Here is a 21,788-nt window from a genome sequence, read left to right on the forward strand (position 1 = left end):
AATAACTTTCTTCTGAAACTCATCAGTCTATTCTTGTTCTGAGAAATGAAGGCTATTCCACGCGAGAAATTGTTCAGAAACTGAAGATCTCGTACAACGCTGTGTTCTACTCCCTTCACAAAACAGCACAAACTGACTCTAACCTGAATAGAAAGAGGAATGGGAGGCCCCAGTGCACAACTGAGCAAGAGGACAAGTACATTAGAGTATCTAGTTTGAGAAACAGATGCCTCACAAGTACTCAACTGACTAGCAGCTTCATTAAATAGTACCCGCAAAACACCAGTCTCAACGTCAACAATGAAGAGGCGACTCCGGGATGGTGGCCTTCTAGGCAGCGTTGCAAAGAAAAAGCCATATCTCAGACTGGCCAATAAAAATAAAATATGAAGATGGGCAAAATAACAGACACTGGACAGAGGAATTGATGGTTGCTGATAATGGGCCTTTGTAGATATTCCATTTAAATTAAATTAAAATAAAAAGTTATTTACAGCTTCAAAAGTTATTTACAACAATGTCTACACTGTATTTCGGATCAATTTTATGTTATTTTAATGAACAACAAAATGTTTGTTTTTTTTAAAAGGACATTTAAGTGACCCCAAACTTTTGAATGGTAGTGTATGATACTATTGGACAATGTGCCTAAAAGTATCCAACCTGGCACTGCATTGGAAGGAATCCATGTGGTGCGAAGCCTTGCTGACGGTGGAGAAGTCTTGAATATATAACTGTCCGTGACAAAAACTAAAAAAAGTTCAGCAGCACTCATCCTGTAATCACAGCTACACCTAGTGGACATCGGCAGCAACTGCACAAAACGCCTGCTTGGCAATTCTCTCAACAAGCATTACTCACTCGCCCCATCGCGCAGTTTTGACTGACAGCTTGTCAGACTTTTCGTAACGGGTTATAATTTACCTTAGCAGGTTGGGATAATCAATGCAGCAGGTTAGGATAATTAGATTAAGAAAAGCGTTACATTTCAACTTTTGATGTTAATTTGACAAAAGCTTCTAGCCATAACCCTGTAGCACTGACTGGCGCATAGCATAGCGCAGCAACAAAGGCTCTTCTCCATTGTGGCCCTGATGTTGTTGTAACTGTCTCGACTGTTCTCCGCCACGTTGTCATGAGCCTCCCCTCTGGTGTCCAATGGACAGCTATTCTTGGAATAGAGTCTGTGTTCTTTCATAGAAACGTGTCCTATCCAGCGCCAGTGGAGTCTCACCATGTATAAAGCGATTCAAGTTAAGAAACAAATGCACTGTCAAAGCCAGGTCCCAGTGATTTTTCAGCTCACCAAAGATGACCCAGACATCCACCTATGACATGATGAGTGAGGTCCATAGTGCTTTTGTTGAGTTTATTGTAGTTATTCATGTGACTAGGATAACCATTTTTTTAAACACTTCCATTACCACTGATGCTGAGCAGACAGATACATACTGTATGTACAAAAACACACTGACAATGCTCTCCAATGATCAGAATCTTAATTGAGAGATTTACAGATAAAACATTAAATGAGTAGATCTCATCTATACAGTTACAGGACCTCCAAAGAGATTTAGATTAAGTCCCAAATGGCACCCCATTCCCTAGTGCACTACTTTTACCAGAGCCCTTGGGCCCTAAAAGTAGTGCACTTGATAGGAAATCGGGTGCCATCTGGGATACAACCACATACAGTACTGCCAAAGCATGATACAAGCAAGCAAATAGTGGTGAACCAGCCCTGCTTGCCAGGAATGAGGATTATATCACGTGACATGATCAGACTAACTCCCAGACTTCCAAGCAGCTTCCTGTGTCCCTCACAGTCAGTTGAGTCACCCCTGGGGTGTGTTCATTAGGCCCCCAATGGAATGACTATCCGGAATTGCAAATGCTTATTTTCCTATTGCAAAACATTTTCTGCCCTAATGAACATGACCCAGTACACAGTGTGATGGCGCAGACAAAGGTCCTTTTAACATGGAGACTAGGTGTTCATCCCAAATGTCACCCTATTCCCTATTATGGTGCACTATTTTGACCATAGCCCATAGGGTAGTGCATGATATAGGAATAAGGTGCCATTTGGGAGTCTAACATGCATTTTTTTTTATGTTACAGGAAAGCATAACGTTACATCATTTGGTTCAGCTAATCAACAGATGGTCCATTGGATGAAAAAAAACACAAAAAAACTCTGACACTAAAATACAACAACATGAATGAGTAATTTTCTCCCTGAATTCCCAGGACAGTGTCGTGAGTGCAACAAGGGTTTTTGCCTTTTCTCTGCCATGATTGGTGCAGAAGGAACCCAAGCAAGCACTTCCTGGGGTCACTGGCGCTTGGCCTTGTAGGGTCGCGAGCGTTTCCTGCGGTCTGGTTTCCTCTGTTTGTGTAAACGTCCGATGCTCACTCCCTGGCGACGACGCACAGAGATATTCTGCTCAACCAGACTGGCCAACATGCCTGCAGACAGAAAGCTGATCAGAGGAGAAATGACAATGACTGAACTCCATTGATTTGATTTAAAAGAGGTTCCTATAAAATTGCCTGAGATATATATAAAAACATTTCCTGCATGAAAACCCTTGTCAGAGAAGAAAAAGCATAATTTATTAACTACTCTCAACCAGCATGGGTCTCAGACTGCACAGCAGGCAGTAGGGGTGAAATATAGAGATGTGCCATTAGTTAATATGAGTGAAAGGAGAGAGGGAGGTAGAGGAAAAGACAGAATGTGCATGAAAATCCACCTAGGTTGCTATACCAAAGGAAAGAGGTGGCCTTACCTTCTTGTGCCAGCATGGATATGAAGGTGCAGATGAACTCGTCATAATTATGGGTCCTCCTCTGGTCATCAATCTGGTCAAAACATGGGTGAACATTGAGATTGGCACACCAACATACAAAACCCACACAAAATGCATAACACAAACACGCCCACATAGATCTGGAGGTCTGATTAAACGTTTTAATGGCTCTGCTTTAGAGCCACTACAATAACCTTGTATTTTTTCCTCTTCTCCACCTCCTCCTTTAGAAACACTTCATAGTTGGCGATGTCAGCCTCCACACACTTGAGCAGAGCAAGCAGCTCCTGCAGGAAACAAGTGAGAAACAACAAATTGTGACACACTCGCTCTCAATTCAGTTAAATTCAAGGGCTTTATTGGCATGCCAATTATATGTTAAGATAAAAGTTAAATAAAACAATAAAAATGAACAGTAAACCTTACACTCACAGAAGTTTCAAAAGAATAAAGACATTTCAAATGTCATATTATTAGCAAATAGTTCAAGTACAAAAGGGAAAATAAATAAACATGGGTGTATTTACAATGGTGCTTGTTCTTCACTCGCTGCCCTTTTGTGGCAACAGGTCACAAACCTTGTGGTATTTCACCCAGTAGATATGGGACTTTATCAAAATTGGGTTTGTTTTCAAATTCTTCGTGGGTCTGTGTAATCTTAGGGAAATATGTGTCTCTAATATGGTCTTACATTTGGCAGGAGGTTAGGAAGTGCAGCTCAGTTTCCACCTCATTTTGTGGGCAGTGTGCACATAGCCTTGCTATTGATAAAGGCTACAATAGGCAGACCTGGCTCTCAAGAGAAGAAAGGCTATGCTCACTGAGTCTGTACATAGTCAAAGCATTCCTTAAGTTTGGGTCAGTCAAAGTGGTCAGGTATTCTTCCACTGTAGTCTCTGTTTAGGGCTAAATAGCATTGTAGTTTGCTCTGTTTTTGTTCATTCTTTCCAATGTGTCAAGTAATTATCTTTTGTTTCTCATGATTTGGTTGGATCTAACTGTGTTGCTGTCCTGAGGCTCTGTGGGGTCTGTTTGTGTTTGTGAACAGAGCCCCAGGACCAGCTTGCTTAGGGGACTCTTCTCCAGGTTCATCTCTCTGTAGGTAATGGCTTTGTTATGGAAGGTTTACATTGTACGCTGGGGAGATTTTAGCATAATTCTTCATGGAGTCTCTCAATTTGGTTGGTCCCTTTCTTGGTTGGTGAGCGGATCTATAACTGTATTTTTTGCCAGATCCTATTTAGTATGTCAAATGTTATGTTCCCTTTGATGGATTAGAAAGACGATATCACTGATATGCTTCCACCTAGACACCGTTGCCCTAGAGTACAAAAAAAAATGATGCATACCTCGGCCTAAATATCAGCGTCACAACGAGCTGTTGCCTTGTCGCTCAGCTCGTTCACAGCTTTGTGAACGAGCTGTGGCGCTGATGTTAAAGCCGAGGTATGTATAGTTTTTTTGTGCGCGCTGGGGCAATGGTGTCTAGATGGTATTTGTGGTCCTGGGAACTGGACCTTTTTTGGAACACCAACATTTTTGTCCTACTGAGATTTCAACTGACTCTGAAAAACACAAAAAGAAAGATGCCCAGGGTCTCTGCCCATCTGCGTGAACGTGCCTTAGGCATGCTGCAAGGAGGCATGAGGACTGCAGATGAGCCCAGGGCATCTGTCCGTACTGTGAGACGCCCAATACAGCGCTACAGGGAGACAGGGTGGACAGCTGATCGTCCTCGCAGTGGCAGACCACGTGTAACAACACCTGCACAGGATCGGTACATCTGAACAACACACCTGCGGGACAGGTACAGGATGGCAACAGCTGCCCGAGTTACACCAGGAACGCACAATCCCTCCATCAGTGCTCAGACTGTCCGCAATAGGCTGAGAGAGGCTGGACTGAGGGCTCGTAGGCCTGTTGTAAGGCAGGTCCATACAAGACATCACTGGCAACAACGTCGCCTATGGGTACAAACCCACCACCGCTGGACCAGACAGGACTGGCAAAAAGTGCTCTTCACTGACAAGGGGTCTCACCAGGGGTGATGGTCGGATTCGCATTTATCATTGAAGGAATGCACGTTACACTGAGGCCTGTACTCTGGAGCAGGATTGATTTGGAGGTGGAGGGTCCGTCATGGTCTGGGGCGGTGTGTCACAGCATCATCGGACTGAGCTTGTTGTCATTGTAGGCAATCTCAACGTTGTGCGTTACAGGGAAGACACCCTCCTCCCTCATGTGGTACCTGGAGGCTCATCCTGACATGACAATGCCACCAGCCATACTGCTCGTTCTGTGCGTGATTTCCTGCAAGACAGGAATGTCAGTGTTCTGCCATGGCCAGCGAGCCCGGATCTCAATCCCATTGAGCATGTCTGGGACCTGTTGGATCGGAGGGTGAGGCCTAGGGCCATTCCCCCCAGAAATGTCTGGGAACTTGCAGTTGCCTTGGTGGAAGAGTGGGGTAACATCTCACAGCAAGAACTGGCAAATCTGGTGTAGTCCATGAGGAGGAGATGCACAGCAGTACTTAATGCAGCTGGTGGCCACATCAGACACTTACTTTTGATTTTGACCCTCCCCTTTGTTCAGGGACACATTATTCCATTTCTGTTAGTCACATGTCTGTGGAACTTGTTCAGTTTATGTCATGTCTCAGTTGTTGAATCTTGTTTTGTTCATACAAATATTTACACATGTTAAGTTTGCTGGAAATAAACGCAGTTAACAGTGAGAGGACGTTTCTTTTTTTTCTGAGTTTATATCGCCAGATATGTTTCTAAGAAAGAGGGAAAGGACTTACTTTAGGAGAGTATTTTTCCCCAGATGGCTTGTTGCTTCCAACAGTTTCTGTGGAGATGACCTTTTCCATGCTGGGTTTGACCTCTGTTGCATCTCTGATCTCTTCCTCTTTCACCTCCACCGATGGTCCCTCCTTCCCCTCCTCCTTCACTCCGTCCCCCTCTACTGCTGGATTGCTACCTTGCTCTATTACCTTCTCTGGAGCGCCTGCCTTCTTCTCTTCAAGAGCTGTATCAGCTGTACAGGCAAGAAACAGACCTATTTAGCAGCTATAAACCAGACCTGGGTTCAAATACTCTTAAAATCTTTCAAATACTTTGAGTGTTTGTTTTAGCCTGCCTGGAATGCAATTAAGCACAGATAGTCTTAAAATAATTCAAATAGTGCTTGAACCCAGGTCTGGTTCCAACTCAGTGATATCGTCTTCCATATGCATCTCAAGAGCGGTGTGACTCTGGTATTAGATTAGTATAATGCAGGTATTAATATGGATAATGTAATTAGGTCTGAAGGTAAACAGATGCTCTTTGAAATGTAATTTACGATGATCTTAATCAAGTGCCCATGTTCGCTTCCCCACAGGTCCAATACCTCAATTTCAATCGCTCTCACCCACCCACGCACACACCCGTCCTTCCTCACCAGGTGGTGGTACAGTGTATATAACCCCGTCCTCCTGTAGGTGCAGCAGGGCGGTGCTGACGGAGGGCCCCAGCTCTCTGACGGCCCGGTTCTGTCTGGCATCCAGCCTCAGCAGACCCTCATCCTCCCCAAACAACACCCGGGACAGGTGGGATGCCACAGGGCTGGAGGGCCGCGTGGCCGCCTGGGAGCGGGCCGGGGAGCGCAGTGGTGAGTTGAAGGCGCTGCCGATCTCCGAGGCGGTGTCGGTGCTCTCGTTGCTGGGTGTGGGCGAGGGTTGGGAGGCGGCTGTGATCACGATGCCCCCAGTGCGGCCCTCGGTACGGACGGAGAGGGGCGTGGCCAGAGAGTCCTTCCTCTGGACTTCCTTCTTGAGTTTCTCGGCCAGGACGCCGAGTGCCAGCTTGGTCTCTACGCCGCTGCCTCCCCCGACACGGCCTGTACGGGAACGCAGCACCCCTTTACGCCTGAACCTACGCACACAAATACACGGACAAATACACAAACATAACCAATACATTTCAAGCACTCCAATTGCTTGGAAGAGAACATTTTGATCCTAGATCAGCACTCCTACACTGAGACGCTTTGTGAATACGGGCCCATGTGATGTGAAGGAGCTGACCTGGTTGGTGTGCCAAGCTCTTCCTCCTCTTCATCCTCATAGTCATCGTCATCAGAGTAGGGGGGCTGGGGCGCACCGGGCACCCGGGGACGACCCACCCCTGTCGCAAGGTCCTCATCCTCCTGTCAGAGAACAATCAGCGACCTTGCCAAGGCAAACATACAGTATTGGCTTCGAGTCAAATCCTAACTTGAGATAGGAGTATGTAAGTCAAGACTGTTGTAAAAATCATCATGCATTAGAGATTTGTATGGAAATGTTGAGTTGTGTCACATCAAAACCCGTCCCCCCGACCTGCATGGGGGACTTGGCGTAGTTGTGGTTGTCCAAGAAGGCTGGTAGGCGAGGGACGATGGGGCTGGTGACAGGCTGGGAGGTCCCCGCTCCCCCCAATGGGGCAGCTGGCTTCCCCATGGCTTTCCCCTTGCCTGAGGAGCTCGCGACCAATTGGGACTGGGCTGCTGTGTCTGCACAACAGGGGAACACATGGTCAGAGTCCATGAATGTCAATGTACCAGTTGAAGCACATCATACCCTGCAACAGGCAGCATCCCAAATGACACCCTATTCCATATATAGTGCATTACTTTTGACAGGGCCCTGGGCAAAGGTAGTGGACAATAAAGGCAATAGGGTGACTAATAAGACTCACATTCTCATGTCTATAAAGAGAATCAACATTGGGGAGGTTCAGAGCTGAATTTAATACTTGTGGGAGGAGTCTGCTCAGCCCCCTGTGATGTAACAGGTTGAGGGTCCGCCTCTTCTTTTTTGATAGTAGGGGGTGTGTCGTCTGAGGGGGAGGAGTCTGGCTTCTTCCTGTCCTGTACAAGCTCTGGCTGGGTGACCCGGATCAGCTGGGGAACAGGTCACACTCATATCAAGTCAATCAGACAGACATTGTGCATGTCTGTATATCTGTGTGTATGCATCTATGGTTGCATTCATTTTAGCTAACCAAGGGAACCAGGCAAGCTAATGCACCCACAGACACATATAAACAGATATACAGACACGCAGTCTCACTGGGCGGTATCAGTGGGCTCCATTGTCTGTGTCCAGATCTACTGTAGCCACTCCAGAACCGTTTGATAGTTATGATTCACACACACTTTAATAATTTTACAGGCACTCTTATCCAGAGCAATGAAGGTTAAGTGCCTTACTCAAGGGCACATTGACAGATTTGTTTTACCTAGTCGGCTCAGGGATATAAACCAGCAACCTTTCGGTTACTGGACCAACACTCTTAACCGCTAGACTCCCTGCCACCGTGCGCTCACACACGCACACACCCCTGTGTCTCCTGACCTGCTGTAGACCCTCCAGTACCATCTGTCTGTTCCTCTTCAGGATCTCCAGTTTTGACTCATACTTCACCCTGCGGTCCGGAACCACTGCCATCAGGTTGAAGCGGATATCATGGTAGGGCTCTCTGGGAGGGGCGAGAAAAGTGTGTGAGAGAGAGTTAGAGTCTGAACATCTCATTCAGTGTTACTGAGGCAGGAGATTGGCCCCTGACTCACCCAGCCGTGGCCAAGCCAATCCTCTCCATAATGACCCGCCGTGCCTTATCCGTCCACTCCTCCTCCTCTCCCCATGGCCCTGAGAGAGCGAGAGAAAATGTAAATGTTTACAATTGACCCCCCTCTAAAAACTGCTTTATAGAGCCCATGAGGTCACTGGAGTGTACACCTAGTGTGTGTCCCAAATGGCACCCTATTCCCTATATAGTGCACACATTTTGACCCAAGCCCTAGCAGAACTGGCCAAGAGTAGTGCACTATACCTGGAATAGGGTAGCATTTGGGAAACAGCCATTGTAGTCTAACAGTAGTCCTCAGGCGTTATATTGTTATATTATAAAGCCACGCTGTAGATTAGAGAAGTCAAGGTGCTTTGAAGGCGCCAGGCTGTCTCAACGTGAGTTAGTGGTACAATGCTGCTTCTCTAAGTCCATCACAGATTGCAGTTCTTACCATGGTCAATGGGGTACGCCTTGAGGCCGTCTAGCTCAAACAGTCGGTCTTTGATGGGCACGTAGCTGACAAAGTGGAATGCTTCCATGGTCCGCACGGCGCTAATCCCGTTCTGCTTCTCCGGCAGGTGCCTGGGCTCCGGTCTCCATGGAAAGAGAAGGAAGAGGTGTGAGAATTGGACAGAGCTGAACATCACTGGTAGCCCTTTCCATTCACTGCCCGCAACCTTGTTCTGTACACCTCCAAAACAAAGGTCATGTGGTTTGGTAAGAAGATTGCTCCTCTCCCCATAGGTGTGATTACTACCTTTGAGGGTTTTGAGCTTGAGGTAGTCACTTCATACAAGTACTTGGGAGTATGGCTAGACCGTACACTGTCCTTCTCTCGGCACATATCAAAGCTGCAGGGTAAAGTTAAATCTAGACCTGGTTCCCTCGATCATCTGCCAAACTAACCCTGATTCAGATGACCATCCTACCCATGCTAGATTACGGAGACATCATTTATAGATCAGCAGGTAAGGGTGCTCTCGAGCGGCTAGATGTTCTTTACCATTCAGCCATCAGATTTGCCACCAATGCTCCTTATAGGACACATCACTGCACTCTATACTCCTCTGTAAACTGGTCATCTCTATATACCCGTCGCAAGACCCACTGGTTGATGCTTACTTATAAAACCCTCTTGGGCCTCACTCCCCCCATCTGAGATATCTACTGCAGCCCTCATCCTCCACATCCAACACCCGTTCTGCCAGTCACATTCTGTTAAAGGTCCACAAAGCACACACATCCCTGGGTCGCTCATCTTTTCAGTTCGCTGCAGCTAGCGACTGGAACGAGCTGCAACAAACACTCAAACTGGACAGTTTTATCTCAATCTATTCATTCAAAGACTCAATCATGGACATTTTTACTGACAGTTGTGGCTGCTTTGCTTGATGTATTGTTGTCTCTACCTTCTTGCCCTTTGTGCTGTTGTCTGTGCCCAATAATGTTTGTACCTTGTGCTGCTGCCATTTTGTGTTACTAACATGTTGTCATGTGTTGCTGCCATGCTATGTTGTTGTCTTAGGTCTATGTCGTGGTGTGTTTTGTCCTAGATTTTTTTATTATTATTATTTTAATCCCAGCCCCCGTAGGAGGCCTTCTGCCTTTTGGTCGGCCGTCATTGTAAATACGAATTTGTTCTTAACTGACTGACCTAGTTAAATAGAAAAATAAATGCAATACCAGTCAATCATGGTGGCAGTGCCACATTTGTATACAGCAGGGTTGTATTCGTTAGTGCACAACATAGCAAAACATTTTGCAACGAAAAATGAAAACAATCGTTTCTTATTGGACAAGTTCAGGTAGGTCATTTCCTGTTTCAGTCTTTTCTTACGTGCCTAGAGAATAAAACCTAGTGCTAGACCCAGAATGAAGGGGCATACACAATAGGGAGGGACAGGTGCAACAGTGTCTCCTACCTGGCATGGCTGTTGTGTGCTTTAGCCAGCTCTGGGGCATTTCCAATGGCGTAGCCTTTACTCTGAAAGAACATAAAATACCATCATGTAAAATTGATTAATCACGACACCACAGTAAAAATTGGAGAGAGGTGTGTGGTGTGTGTACACCTCACCTCTGGGCCGAAGCCTTTAGTGAAAGTCTTCATGCGACTGAGGGTAGTGCCCAACTCAACCCCACTACAGTTCAGGAGCACACTCAGAAGTGCATGGGTGGCGCAGGAGTTTGGGATCAGCTGGACACAAAATTAATAACTGAAAGGAACTCAATGGCATAAAAAGAAAAACAATGCTTCCTAGGACACCGTCGGCACAGTAGGAAATGACGGAATGCACCACTTTCTGACAACAGTATACAGTGTCTTCGGAAAGTATTCATACCCCTTGACAAGTGCACATTTTGTTAGCCTTACTCTAAAAAAAGGTTTTATTTTTTATAATCCTCAGCAATCTACACACAATACCCCATAAATCCAAAGCGAAAACATTTTTACTAATTTATGCAAAATTTCAAAAAACATTTCAGAGCCTTTGCTATGAGACTCAAAATTGAGCTCAGGTGCATATTGTTTCCACTGATCGTCCTTTAGATATACAACTTGATTTGAGTACACATGTGGTAAATTCAATTGATTGGACATGATTTGGAAAGGAACACACCAGTCTATATAAAACATCCTACAGATCACAGTGAATATAAAAGGAAAAACCAAGCCATGGAGGTCAAAGGAATTGTCCGTAAAGCGCAGAGACAGGACTGTGTCAAGGCACAGATCTGGGGAAGGGTACCAAAACATTTCTGCAGCCCTGAAGGTCCCCAAGAACACAATGTCCTCCATCATTCTTCCTAGAGCTAGCAGTCTGGCCAAACTGAGCAATTTGGGGAGAAGGGCCTTAGTCAGGGAGGTGACCAAGAATGGGATGGTCACTGAAAGAGCTCCAGAGTTCCTCTGTGGAGATGGGAGAACCTTCCAGAAGGACAACCATCTATGCAGAACTCCACCAATCAGGCCTTTATGGTAGAGTGGCCAGATGGAAGCCATGCCTCAGTAAAAGGCACCTAACTCGCTTGGAGTTTGCCAACAGGCACCTAAAGACTCTCAGACCATGAGAAACAAGATTCTCTGGTCTGATGAAACCAAGATTGAACGTCACTTCTGGAGAAAACCTGGCACCATCCATTCGGTGAAGTATGGTGGTGGCAGTATCATGCTGTGGGGATGTTTTCCAGCAGCAGGGGCAGGGAGACTAGTCAGGATTGAGGCAAAGATGAACGGAGAAAAGTACAGAGAGATCCTTGAAGAAAACCTGGCTTTGGGACAAGTCTCTGAATGTCCTTGAGTGGCCCAGCCAGAGCCCGGACTTGAACCCGATCGAACATCTCTGGAGAGACCTGAAAATAGCTGTGTAGCAACACTCCCCATCCAACCTGACAGAGCTTGAGAGGATCTGCATAGAAGAATGGGAGAAACTCCCCAAATACAGGTGCGCCAAGCTTGTAGCGTCATACCCAAGAAGACTGGAGGCTGTAATCACTGCCAAAGGTGCTTCAACAAAGCACTACTTATGTAAATGTTTTTTTTTATTTATAAATTTGCCAAAATTTCTAAAATCCTGTTTTTGCTTTGTCATTATGGGTTATTGTGTGTAGATTGATGAGGAAAACATTTTGTTTTATACATTTTAGAATAAGGCTGTAACCTACCAAAACGTGGAAAAAGTCAGGGGGTCTGATAAGTTTCCGAAAGCACTGTAGCCTCCATGCATTCAAATATGTATTAAGGCAAACTGACTGCCCTGAACCGTACAGTGTAGTCAAGGATTAAACAGACTCACCTGGTGGGCAAAGAACATGTCATTAACAATGTCATCATCAATGACAGAGGTCTCATCCACCAAAGTGGAGACTTTCCTCCTAGACCTTCGCTCCTCGATCCACTTGAACAGGAAGATGAAGCCATACACAGGGCTGGGGGGGGGGGGGTGATAGGAGTTAGTCAACAGACAGCGGTCCACAGATTTGGGTCTCTCATACAGTGGGGTTCATTTACATTAGTAAGGCTTTCAAAGAGGTTGTCAGTGTGAAATAGGGCTCTGGTCAAAAGTAGTGCACTATGTAGGGAATAGGTAGCTCTTGATCTTGATTACACATACCAATAATGCTACATTTACATGGTACACAGCAAAGCAGATGTCTGTTTTTAATGACAGCATGACGGTAAATGCTGTCGAGGCTGGCAGTGAATGCTGGAGTTTAAATATCTGCCATAGCCTTGTTTTCTACCGGATGTTTGTTTACTGAAATCACCATAGCAACATATTGATTTTTATAACTAAACCAAGATAGACCACAGCCCGTTGTTTCAAATGGGAACAACTTAGTCATACTAGGCAGAAAAAGCAAAGAGCTGGTCAGAGCCAAGTACGAGCTGGCGTTAGGGAACGCCAACTTTGAAGTGCACGTGCGCAATAACTCAATTCACCTTTACACTCCGAAACAAAAAATAAATAAAAATAGGGCACTTTAGCAAAGAGTCTACAAAATGCTAAGAAAAGTCTACAAAATGTTGTCCTCTCTGTTCATAACATTCTAGTTTTTGGGAAGAGAAAACTGTATGGAGAGCAAATGTTCCATTGATGAGAAAATTTGCAGGATGTCGGCCAAAAGCCATCTCGTTCCAGCTTCTCCAACTGCGGGACACTTCGCTTCCTCTCACTACCATATTTGGTAGTGAGTGGAAACGCCAAGAAGATGCTTCACATCTATACATCTGGTGAAATATCTGTCTCACTGCTCTATCTGTGCCGGGTTGCTTATGCAGTCACAGTCTTTCTTGCCCCGCTATGCTGACTTGTATGACGGTTTTTGCGTCCCACATCTAAACACAGCATAAGTCATTGTACAAACGCATGTTCTGTACAAGTGAGTTTTGTTAAGATGCAGTCTGAACAATTCATCCCAAAGGTGTTCGATGGAGTTGAGGTCAGGGCTCTGTGCAGGGCAATCAAGTTCTTCCACACCGATTGACAAACCATTTCTGTATGGGCCACGCTATATGTAGGGGGAATTGTCATTCTGAAAAAGGGAAAGGGCCTTCCCCAAACTGTTGCCACAAAATTGGAAGCATAGAATCATCTAGAATGCCATTGCATGCTGAGGCATTAAGGTTTCCCTTCACTGGAACTAAGGGGCCTTGCCCAAACCATGAAAAACAGCCTCAGACCATTACTCCTCCTCCACCAGATTTTACAGCTGGCACTATGCATTGGGGCAGGTAGCGTTTTCCTGGCATCCGCCAAAACCAAATTTGTTCGATGGACTGCCAAATAGTGAGGCATGATCCATCACTCCAGAGAACACGTTTCCACTGCTCCAGAGTCCAATGGTGGCGAGCTTAAAACCACTCCAGCCGAGGCTTGGCATTGCCCATGGTGATCTTAGGCTTGTGTGTGGCTGCTTCCATTTCATGAAGCTACTGACAAACAGTTATTGTGCTGCCTCTGCTTCCAGAGGCAGTTTGTAAATTGGCAGTGAGTGTTGCAACAGAGGGCAGATATTTATTACGCGCTACAGAACTCAGTGGTCCCGTTTTGTGATCTTGTGTGGCCTACGACTTCGCGGCTCCTAGACGTTTCCACTTCACAATAAGGGCACTTAGTTTGACCGGGGCAGCTCTAGCAAGGCAGAAATTTGATGACCTGACTTGTTGGAAAGGTGGCATCCTACGAGGTTGCCACATTGAAAGTCACGGAGTTCTTCAGTTAGGACATTTATACTGCCAATGTTTGTCTATGGCAATTGCATGGCTGTGTGCATGATTTTATACACCTGAAATAACCGAATCCACTCATTTGCTGGGGTGTCCACATATATTTTACTATATACAGTTGAAGTCGGAAGTTTACATACACCTTAGCCAATTACATTTAAACTCAGTTTCACAATTCCTGACATTTAATCCTAGTAAAAATGCCCCGTCTTAGGATCACCACTTTATTTTAAGAATGTGAAATGTCAGAATAATAGTAGAGAATGATTTATTTCAGCTTTTATTTCTTTCATCACATTCCCAGTGGGTCAGAAGTTTACATACACTCAATTAGTATTTGGTAGCATTCACTTTAAATTGTTTTAACTTGGGTCAAACGTGTCAGGTAGCTTTCTACAAGCTTCCCACAATAAGTTGGGTGAATTTTGGCCCATTCCTCCTGACAGAGCTGGTGTAACTGAGTCAGGTTTGTAGGCCTCCTTGCTCACACACTTTTTCAGTTCTGCCCACAAATGTTCTATAGTATTGAGGTCAGGGCTTTGTGATGGCCACTCCAATACCTTGACTTTGTTGTCCTTAAGTCATTTTGTCACCACTTTGGAAGTATACTTGGGGTCATTATCCATTTGGAAGACCAATTTGCGACCAAGCTTTAACTTCTTGACTGATGTCTTGAGATGTTGCTTAAATAGATCCACATAATTTTCCTACCTCATGAAGCCATCTATTTTGTGAAGTGCACCAGTCCCTCCTGCAGCAAAGCACCCCCACAACATGATGCTGCCACCTCCGTGCTTCACGGTTGGGATGGTGTTCTTTGGCTTGCAAGCCTCCCCCGTTTTCCTCCAAACATAACGAGGGTCATTATGGCCAAACAGTTCTATTTTTGTTTCATCAGAACAGAGGACATTTCTCCAAGAAGTACAATATTTTTCCCTTTGTGCAGTTGCAAACCAGTCTGGTTTTTTTATGGCGGTTTTGGAGCAGTGACTTCTTCCTTGCTGAGCGGCCTTTCAGGTTATGTCGATATAGGACTCGTTTTTCTGTGGATATAGATACTTTTGTACCCGTTTCCTCCAGCATCTTCACAAGGTCATTTGCTGTTGTTCTGGGATTGATTTGCACTCTTTGCACCAAAGTACGTTCATCTCTAGGAGACAGAACGCATCTCCTTCCTGAGCGGTATGACGGCAGCGTGGTCCCATGGTGTTTATACTTGCGTACAATTGTTTGTACAGATGAATGTGACACCTTCAGCCATTTGGAAATTGCTCCCAATGATGAACCAGACTTGTGGAGGTCTACCATTTTTTTCTGAGGTCTTGGCTGATTTATTTTGATTTTCCCATGATGTCAAGCAAAGAGGCACTGAGTTTGAAGGTAGGCCTTGAAATACATCCACAGGTACACCTCCAACTGACTCAAATTATGTCAATAAGCCTATCAGAAGCATCTAAAGCCATGACAGAATTTTCTGGAATTTTCCAAGCTGTTTAAAGTCGAGGTCGACCGATCATGACTTTTCAATGCCGATACTGATTATTGAAGGACCAAAAAAGGCCGATACCGATTCATCGGCCAATTTTTTTTTTTTTACATATTTGTAATAATGACAATTACTTATTTTAGCTTAATATAATATATACAATATAATACATCAATAAAATCAATTTATTCTCAAATAATGAAGCATGTTCAATTTAGTTTAAATAATGCAAAAACTAATTGTTGGAGAAGAAAGTAAAAGTGCAATATGTGCCATGTAAAAAAGCTCAGAAAATATGAAAGCTGGTGGTTCCTTTTAACATGGGTCTTCAATATTCCCAGGTAAGAAGTTTTAGGTTGTAGTTATTATAGGACTATTTCTCTCTATACCATTTGTATTTCATATACCTTTGACTATTGGATGTTCTAATAGGTACTTTGGTATTGCCAGCCTAATCTCAGGTGTTGGTTTGAAGTCATAAACTTGAAGTCATAAACAGCACAACGCTGGAAGCAGAGAGAAGAGCTGCTGGCAAATGCTCCTGCATTTGTGTGGTGTTTGAATGAATGCTTACGAGCCTGCTGCTGCCTACCACCGCTCAGTCAGACTGCTCTTTCAAATCAGACTTAATCATAATAACACAGAAATACGAGCCTTTAGGTCATTAATGAGAACTTGTTCTCAACTAGCTTACCTGGTTAAATATAGTGCCTTGCGAAAGTATTCGGCCCCCTTGAACTTTGCGACCTTTTGCCACATTTCAGGCTTCAAACATAAAGATATAAAACTGTATTTTTTTGTGAAGAATCAACAAGTGGGACACAATCATGAAGTGGAACGACATTTATTGGATATTTCAAACTTTAACAAATCAAAAACTGAAAAATTGGCCGTGCAAAATTATTCAGCCCCTTTACTTTCAGTGCAGCAAACTCTCTCCAGAAGTTCAGTGAGGATCTCTGAATGATCCAATGTTGACCTAAATGACTAATGATGATAAATACAATCCACCTGTGTGTAATCAAGTCTCCGTATGAATGCACCTGCACTGTGATAGTCTCAGAGGTCCGTTAAAAGCGCAGAGAGCATCATGAAGAACAAGGAACACAACAGGCAGGTCCGAGATACTGTTGTGAAGAAGTTTAAAGCCGGATTTGGATACAAAAAGATTTCCCAAGCTTTAAACATCCCAAGGAGCACTGTGCAAGCGATAATATTGAAATGGAAGGAGTATCAGACCACTGCAAATCTACCAAGACCTGGCCGTCCCTCTAAACTTTCAGCTCATACAAGGAGAAGACTGATCAGAGATGCAGCCAAGAGGCCCATGATCACTCTGGATGAACTGCAGAGATCTACAGCTGAGGTGGGAGACTCTGTCCATAGGACAACAATCAGTCGTATATTGCACAAATCTGGCCTTTATGGAAGAGTGGCAAGAAGAAAGCCATTTCTTAAAGATATCCATAAAAAGTGTCGGTTAAAGTTTGCCACAAGCCACCTGGGAGACACACCAAACATGTGGAAGAAGGTGCTCTGGTCAGATGAAACCAAAATTGAACTTTTTGGCAACAATGCAAAACTTTATGTTTGGCCTAAAAGCAACACAACTCATCACCCTGAACACACCATCCCCACTGTCAAACATGGTGGTGGCAGCATCATGGTTTGGGCCTGCTTTTCTTCAGCAGGGACAGGGAAGATGGTTAAAATTGATGGGAAGATGGATGGAGCCAAATACAGGACCATTCTGGAAGAAAACCTGATGGAGTCTGCAAAAGACCTGAGACTGGGATGGAGATTTGTCTTCCAACAAGACAATGATCCAAAACATAAAGCAAAATCTACAATGGAATGGTTCAAAAATAAACATATCCAGGTGTTAGAATGGCCAAGTCAAAGTCCAGACCTGAATCCAATCGAGAATCTGTGGAAATAACTGAAAACTGCTGTTCACAAATGCTCTCCATCCAACCTCACTGAGCTCGAGCTGTTTTGCAAGGAGGAATGGGAAAAAATGTCAGTCTCTCGATGTGCAAAACTGATAGAGACATACCCCAAGCGACTTACAGCTGTAATCGCAGCAAAAGGTGGCGCTACAAAGTATTAACTTAAGGGGGCTGAATAATTTTGCACGGCCAATTTTTCCATTTTTGATTTGTTAAAAAAGTTTGAAATATCCAATAAATGTCGTTGCACTTCATGATTGTGTCCCACTTGTTGTTGATTCTTCACAAAAAAATACAGTTTTATCTCTTTATGTTTGAAGCCTGAAATGTGGCAAAAGGTCGCAAAGTTCAAGGGGGCCGAATACTTTCGCAAGGCACTGTAAAGGTGAAATAAAAATAAAAAAATGAATATGGTCAAATCCGGAAACTATCATTTCGAAAACAAAACGTTTATTTTTTTCTGTGAAATACGGAACCGTTCCATATTTTATCTAACGGATGGCATCCCTAAGTCTAAATATTGCTGTTAACATTGAAGGTTGTGCAATGTATGTCATAATTATGTACAATTCTGGCAAATTAATTACAGTTTTGTTAGATAGAAATGGTCTTCACACAGTTCACAATGAGCCAGGTGGCCGAAACTGCTGCATATAACCGGACTCTGCTTGCACAGAATGCAAGAGAAGTGACACAATTTCCCTAGTAAAAAGAAATTTGTGTTACAAGGCAATATTAACTAAATATGCAGGTTTAAAAATATATACTTGTGTATTGATTTTAAGAAAGGCATTGATGTTTATGGTTAGGTACACATTGGTGCAATGACAGTGCTTTTTTTCCACGAATGCACTTGTTAAATCACCCATTTGGTGAAGTAGGCTGTGATTCAATGATAAATTAACAGGCACGGCATCGATTATATGCAACGCAGGACAAGCTAGATAAGCTAGTAATATCATTAACCATGTGTAGTTAACTAGTGATTATGTTAAGATTGATTGTTTTTTATAAGATAAGTTTAATGCTAGCTAGCACCTTAACTTGGCTCCTTGCTGCACTCGCATAACAGGTAGTCAGCCTGCCATGCAGTCTCCTCGTGGAGTGCAATGTAATCGGCCATAATCGGTGTCCAAAAATGCTGATTACCGATTGTTATGAAAACTTGAAAATCGGCCCTACTTAAAATCTGCCATTCCGTTTAGTCTGTCGACCTCTAGTTTAAAGGCACAGTCAACTTAGTGTATGTAAACTTCTGACCCACTGGAATTGTGATAGTGATTTTGATAAGTGAAATAATCTGTCTAAACAATTGTTGGAAAAATTACTTGTGGCATGCAAAAAAACGATAGTTTGTTAACAAGAATTTTGTGGAGTGGTTGAAAAAAAATTGTTTTAATTACTCCAACCTAAGTGTATGTAAACTTCCGACTTCAACTGTATAGTGTCTTTCATATTAGCAATAAATAACTTTCAAAAAATAAAACTATACATTGATACCCCTTTATAGGGTTAGTGTTCCCACGCAGCAATGTTACAGCACGTGTTTACGGAAGAAAGAGGGACCATCTATCTAGATAACTCTGAAACATCTGTGTGTAATGGAAGAAAGAGGGACCACTAGCTATCTATCTAGATAACTCTGAAACATCTGTGTGTAATGGAAGAAGGCCGCCAGAAACGTGTTGTCACTGAAAAATACTGTTGGCTATAATGTCAGTTAAAACACTAAGTGTGTATTTTGCATTTGTGAAATTAAAGTAGAGGGCTTTATGTTTCTATAACCATACCACAACGGTGTATCAATTCACGTTTAGATGGAGTATTTGGCTGTTTTGGCAGACAGAGCCAGCCTACCTCTGAAAATAACATAAGGGTATAACGATAGGCTCCTTAAGAATACATATTTGGCTAGAGAATAGGGTGCCATTTCAGATAGTGACAGTAGCCTGATTAGCATGACTCCATACCTTGGACACTTGCTTTGTAGGTCGTATATCTCCTCTACCTGGACCCCCTTCACACCTACATTATAAACACACATGCAAAACACACAAAGGGATGCTCAAAGTATGTGCTGTTCAAACTTATCTAGTACATGTTACTTTAACAACCAGCCTGTCAAATCAACTCACCAAAATCCTCCACCAAGAGCGTGAACAGCCCTGCAAACACCATAGAAAACCCACACGTTAATGGAGCGTTTAACACTATGGCATCGACCATAGAGATTATTATTCCTCCTTGTGCAACTGGCTAAGGAACAATATAGCTATTAACGTTAGCTGTGGTAATGGCATACGACTATAACATGAATTGCTATTATTAAACGTGTTGATGTGTTTAGTGACAGTAAAACATAGATTATAAAATATTTCGATTACAGATTAGATTTGACAACGAATTGATTAATGTTAACTAGCGTTAGCTTCTTACCCGGGTCACTCTCGAGCTCCAGCCACCCTTTGTTCATTTTTGCATGTACACACAGTCAATCGATATTAAATCTAGTCCGCCAGTCCATATTTATAGAATCACTACATATAGTTTATCCAATTAGCTAACGGAACGAAGAAAAATGCATTTCTAAAACGTCGTAGCTAGTTGAGCGATAAACACAAAAGAATGACAGCTCGGACGCCTGAAATCTACGTAATTTAGATGCGACTTCGATAGAGTCGCGTTCAAGAGGTTTTCCACTAGATAGCCGACCTAAAATTGCTCTATTATACAAATTCATGAAAACAAAATGTGCTTTTTGGTCTTAATATAAGGTTAGGGTCAGATATACGGTTAGCGGTGAGGTTAGGTTTAAAATCAGATACATTTTAGAAATAGACGGGGTTTAGACAAAAACAATACAGTGGGAAACTGGTTTAGCCATAATTATTACTTTGTGGCTGTGGTAACTAGTGACGACCGTCATTCAATCCATTTATCCAGCAGATGGCGCCATAATATACTTTCTCGTGGTGTGCATTTATAGCAAATTACATAAATGCTCTAATTACTATGCTATTATCATTGAGTCAATTATTTCGTGTTGCTGAGTACAACACAAACTTAAATAAAATAGGAATTTTGGGCCCTGCCTGAAAGCAGTTTTGGGCTGCTTTTAAACCGTTTTGGGGAATTCGAGTGTTCCTCCGGAACTATGTTCTGGCGTGTTGTTTTTCCATGCGTGCAGGGAACATTGTTACTGTTACCCTTGAAGAAACTGTGAGGGGGGAATCAAAAAATAGCTAGCTACACTGTTTATAAAAAAAATATTAATCATTAACATATCGTCACTATTTCCTAAGGGAATGCAAAATGTAAGTACATAGTTTGGCACGTTTTTGTTTCGAATTTAACTTGTTTTTCAGTAACATAGGGGGCTTTCTAGATTAGCCATCCCCTGGACAATAGACGTTGGCTGAAAACAGCGATTTGTATGCTAACATGATGCTAGCTCGCTAACAACAAGCTAGCTGCTCAATCACGCACGAACTAGCTGCTATCTGGCTGTATTTAGTACGACTTATTTGTTCATATTCATAGAAATCGTTCAGATTTAGCTAGCTAACTAATTGTGGCAAAACAAAAGATAGTAGATAATCTGGTTATAGCTATCGCGGTAGCTAGTTTACCCAGCCTTAGAATAATACTGTCTTTTGAATGGGCACGGTAGCTAGTGCTAACGTTTGCTAACTAGCTATTTCTTAGCAGTGTTCCAACCCAGATTAGCGTTCAAAAACCCAGTATCTGATTTGCTTGCTAATATTCGTAGATTCTACATTTTTTATAATGTTGATGTTCGCTAGCTAATAACATATTAAACGTTAGGAGGGTGGGTACAGAAAACAAGTAAGCCAGGTATCGGCTACCTATTTATGGCTGTTCGTCATAGCTACTTACAGAAGCTAGAGTTGGATATAATATTTAGCATTTATTAAGCATGTTTATGTAACACACTGCACTATGGCTCAGTAGTAGTGTGTGGGAGAGGAAGTTATGTTTTCTTAAATCTAAATTCAAATAACACACAATTATTGCCTTGGGATCATAGTTTGATATGCAGGAGGAGAGGTATTATTACATGCTGCTCAGTGTAGTGGCCATACAGTTAATATTTTGTAAGCAGCTGTGCAGGAATGTATAAATATTTTATGCTGGACATGCATGTATTATTGAAAACCTTATAATGTATCGGCTGACTCTATCTGGGTT

At 43.2% G+C, this 21,788-nt stretch overlaps 2 protein-coding genes across 4 annotated transcripts in view; one reads left to right on the forward strand and one right to left on the reverse strand.

The window, feature by feature from the left end:
* Positions 1-1,350: 1,350 nt before the first annotated feature.
* On the reverse strand, positions 1,351-20,457 carry LOC110528439 (ubiquitin carboxyl-terminal hydrolase BAP1). Of its 3 annotated transcripts, none has more exons than XM_021610507.2 (17): positions 20,016-20,451; positions 19,715-19,744; positions 19,550-19,604; positions 12,211-12,343; positions 10,491-10,610; positions 10,336-10,397; positions 8,865-9,007; positions 8,412-8,490; positions 8,197-8,320; positions 7,595-7,742; positions 7,180-7,352; positions 6,886-7,007; positions 6,261-6,733; positions 5,620-5,855; positions 3,008-3,100; positions 2,793-2,865; positions 1,351-2,483 (listed from the first exon to the last, which is right to left on the reverse strand). In XM_021610507.2, exons 1-17 carry the CDS (start codon positions 20,050-20,052, stop codon positions 2,413-2,415), a joined length of 2,172 nt encoding a protein of 723 aa, XP_021466182.2. In that variant the 5' UTR covers positions 20,053-20,451; the 3' UTR covers positions 1,351-2,412. The 3 variants fall into 3 exon arrangements, 2 of the variants coding, with proteins under 2 accessions (XP_021466182.2, XP_021466181.2); XM_021610506.2 differs by having other exon boundaries at positions 1,351-2,469; positions 20,016-20,447; XR_002474252.2 differs by having other exon boundaries at positions 1,355-2,469; positions 6,235-6,733; positions 20,016-20,457.
* A 285-nt stretch (positions 20,458-20,742) lies between these two features.
* Positions 20,743-21,788, forward strand: part of LOC110529021 (helicase ARIP4) — a 32,777-nt gene continuing 31,731 nt past the window's right edge. Inside the window, exon 1 of the mRNA XM_036984018.1 lies at positions 20,743-20,893. The gene's annotated coding sequence lies outside the window, so the exon portion shown is untranslated. The remainder of the gene's footprint in view (positions 20,894-21,788) is intronic.

The sequence above is a fragment of the Oncorhynchus mykiss genome, chromosome 7 (assembly GCF_013265735.2).
Source record: "Oncorhynchus mykiss isolate Arlee chromosome 7, USDA_OmykA_1.1, whole genome shotgun sequence".
Taxonomy (NCBI): Eukaryota; Metazoa; Chordata; class Actinopteri; order Salmoniformes; family Salmonidae; genus Oncorhynchus; species Oncorhynchus mykiss.

What these genes read in the sequence shown, in the direction of transcription:
- LOC110528439 (XM_021610506.2), bottom strand. Translation starts at nt 20,052, where the DNA reads ATGAACAAAGGGTGGCTGGAGCTCGAGAGTGACCCGG. An exon ending in ATTGGCTTGGCCACGGCTGG is followed by an intron (nt 8,321 to 8,411) that starts GTGAGTCAGGGG and finishes CGCCCCTCCCAG; the next exon opens with AGAGCCCTACCATGATATCC. An exon ending in ACGCCAAGTCCCCCATGCAG is followed by an intron (nt 7,008 to 7,179) that starts GTCGGGGGGACG and finishes GTTCTCTGACAG; the next exon opens with GAGGATGAGGACCTTGCGAC.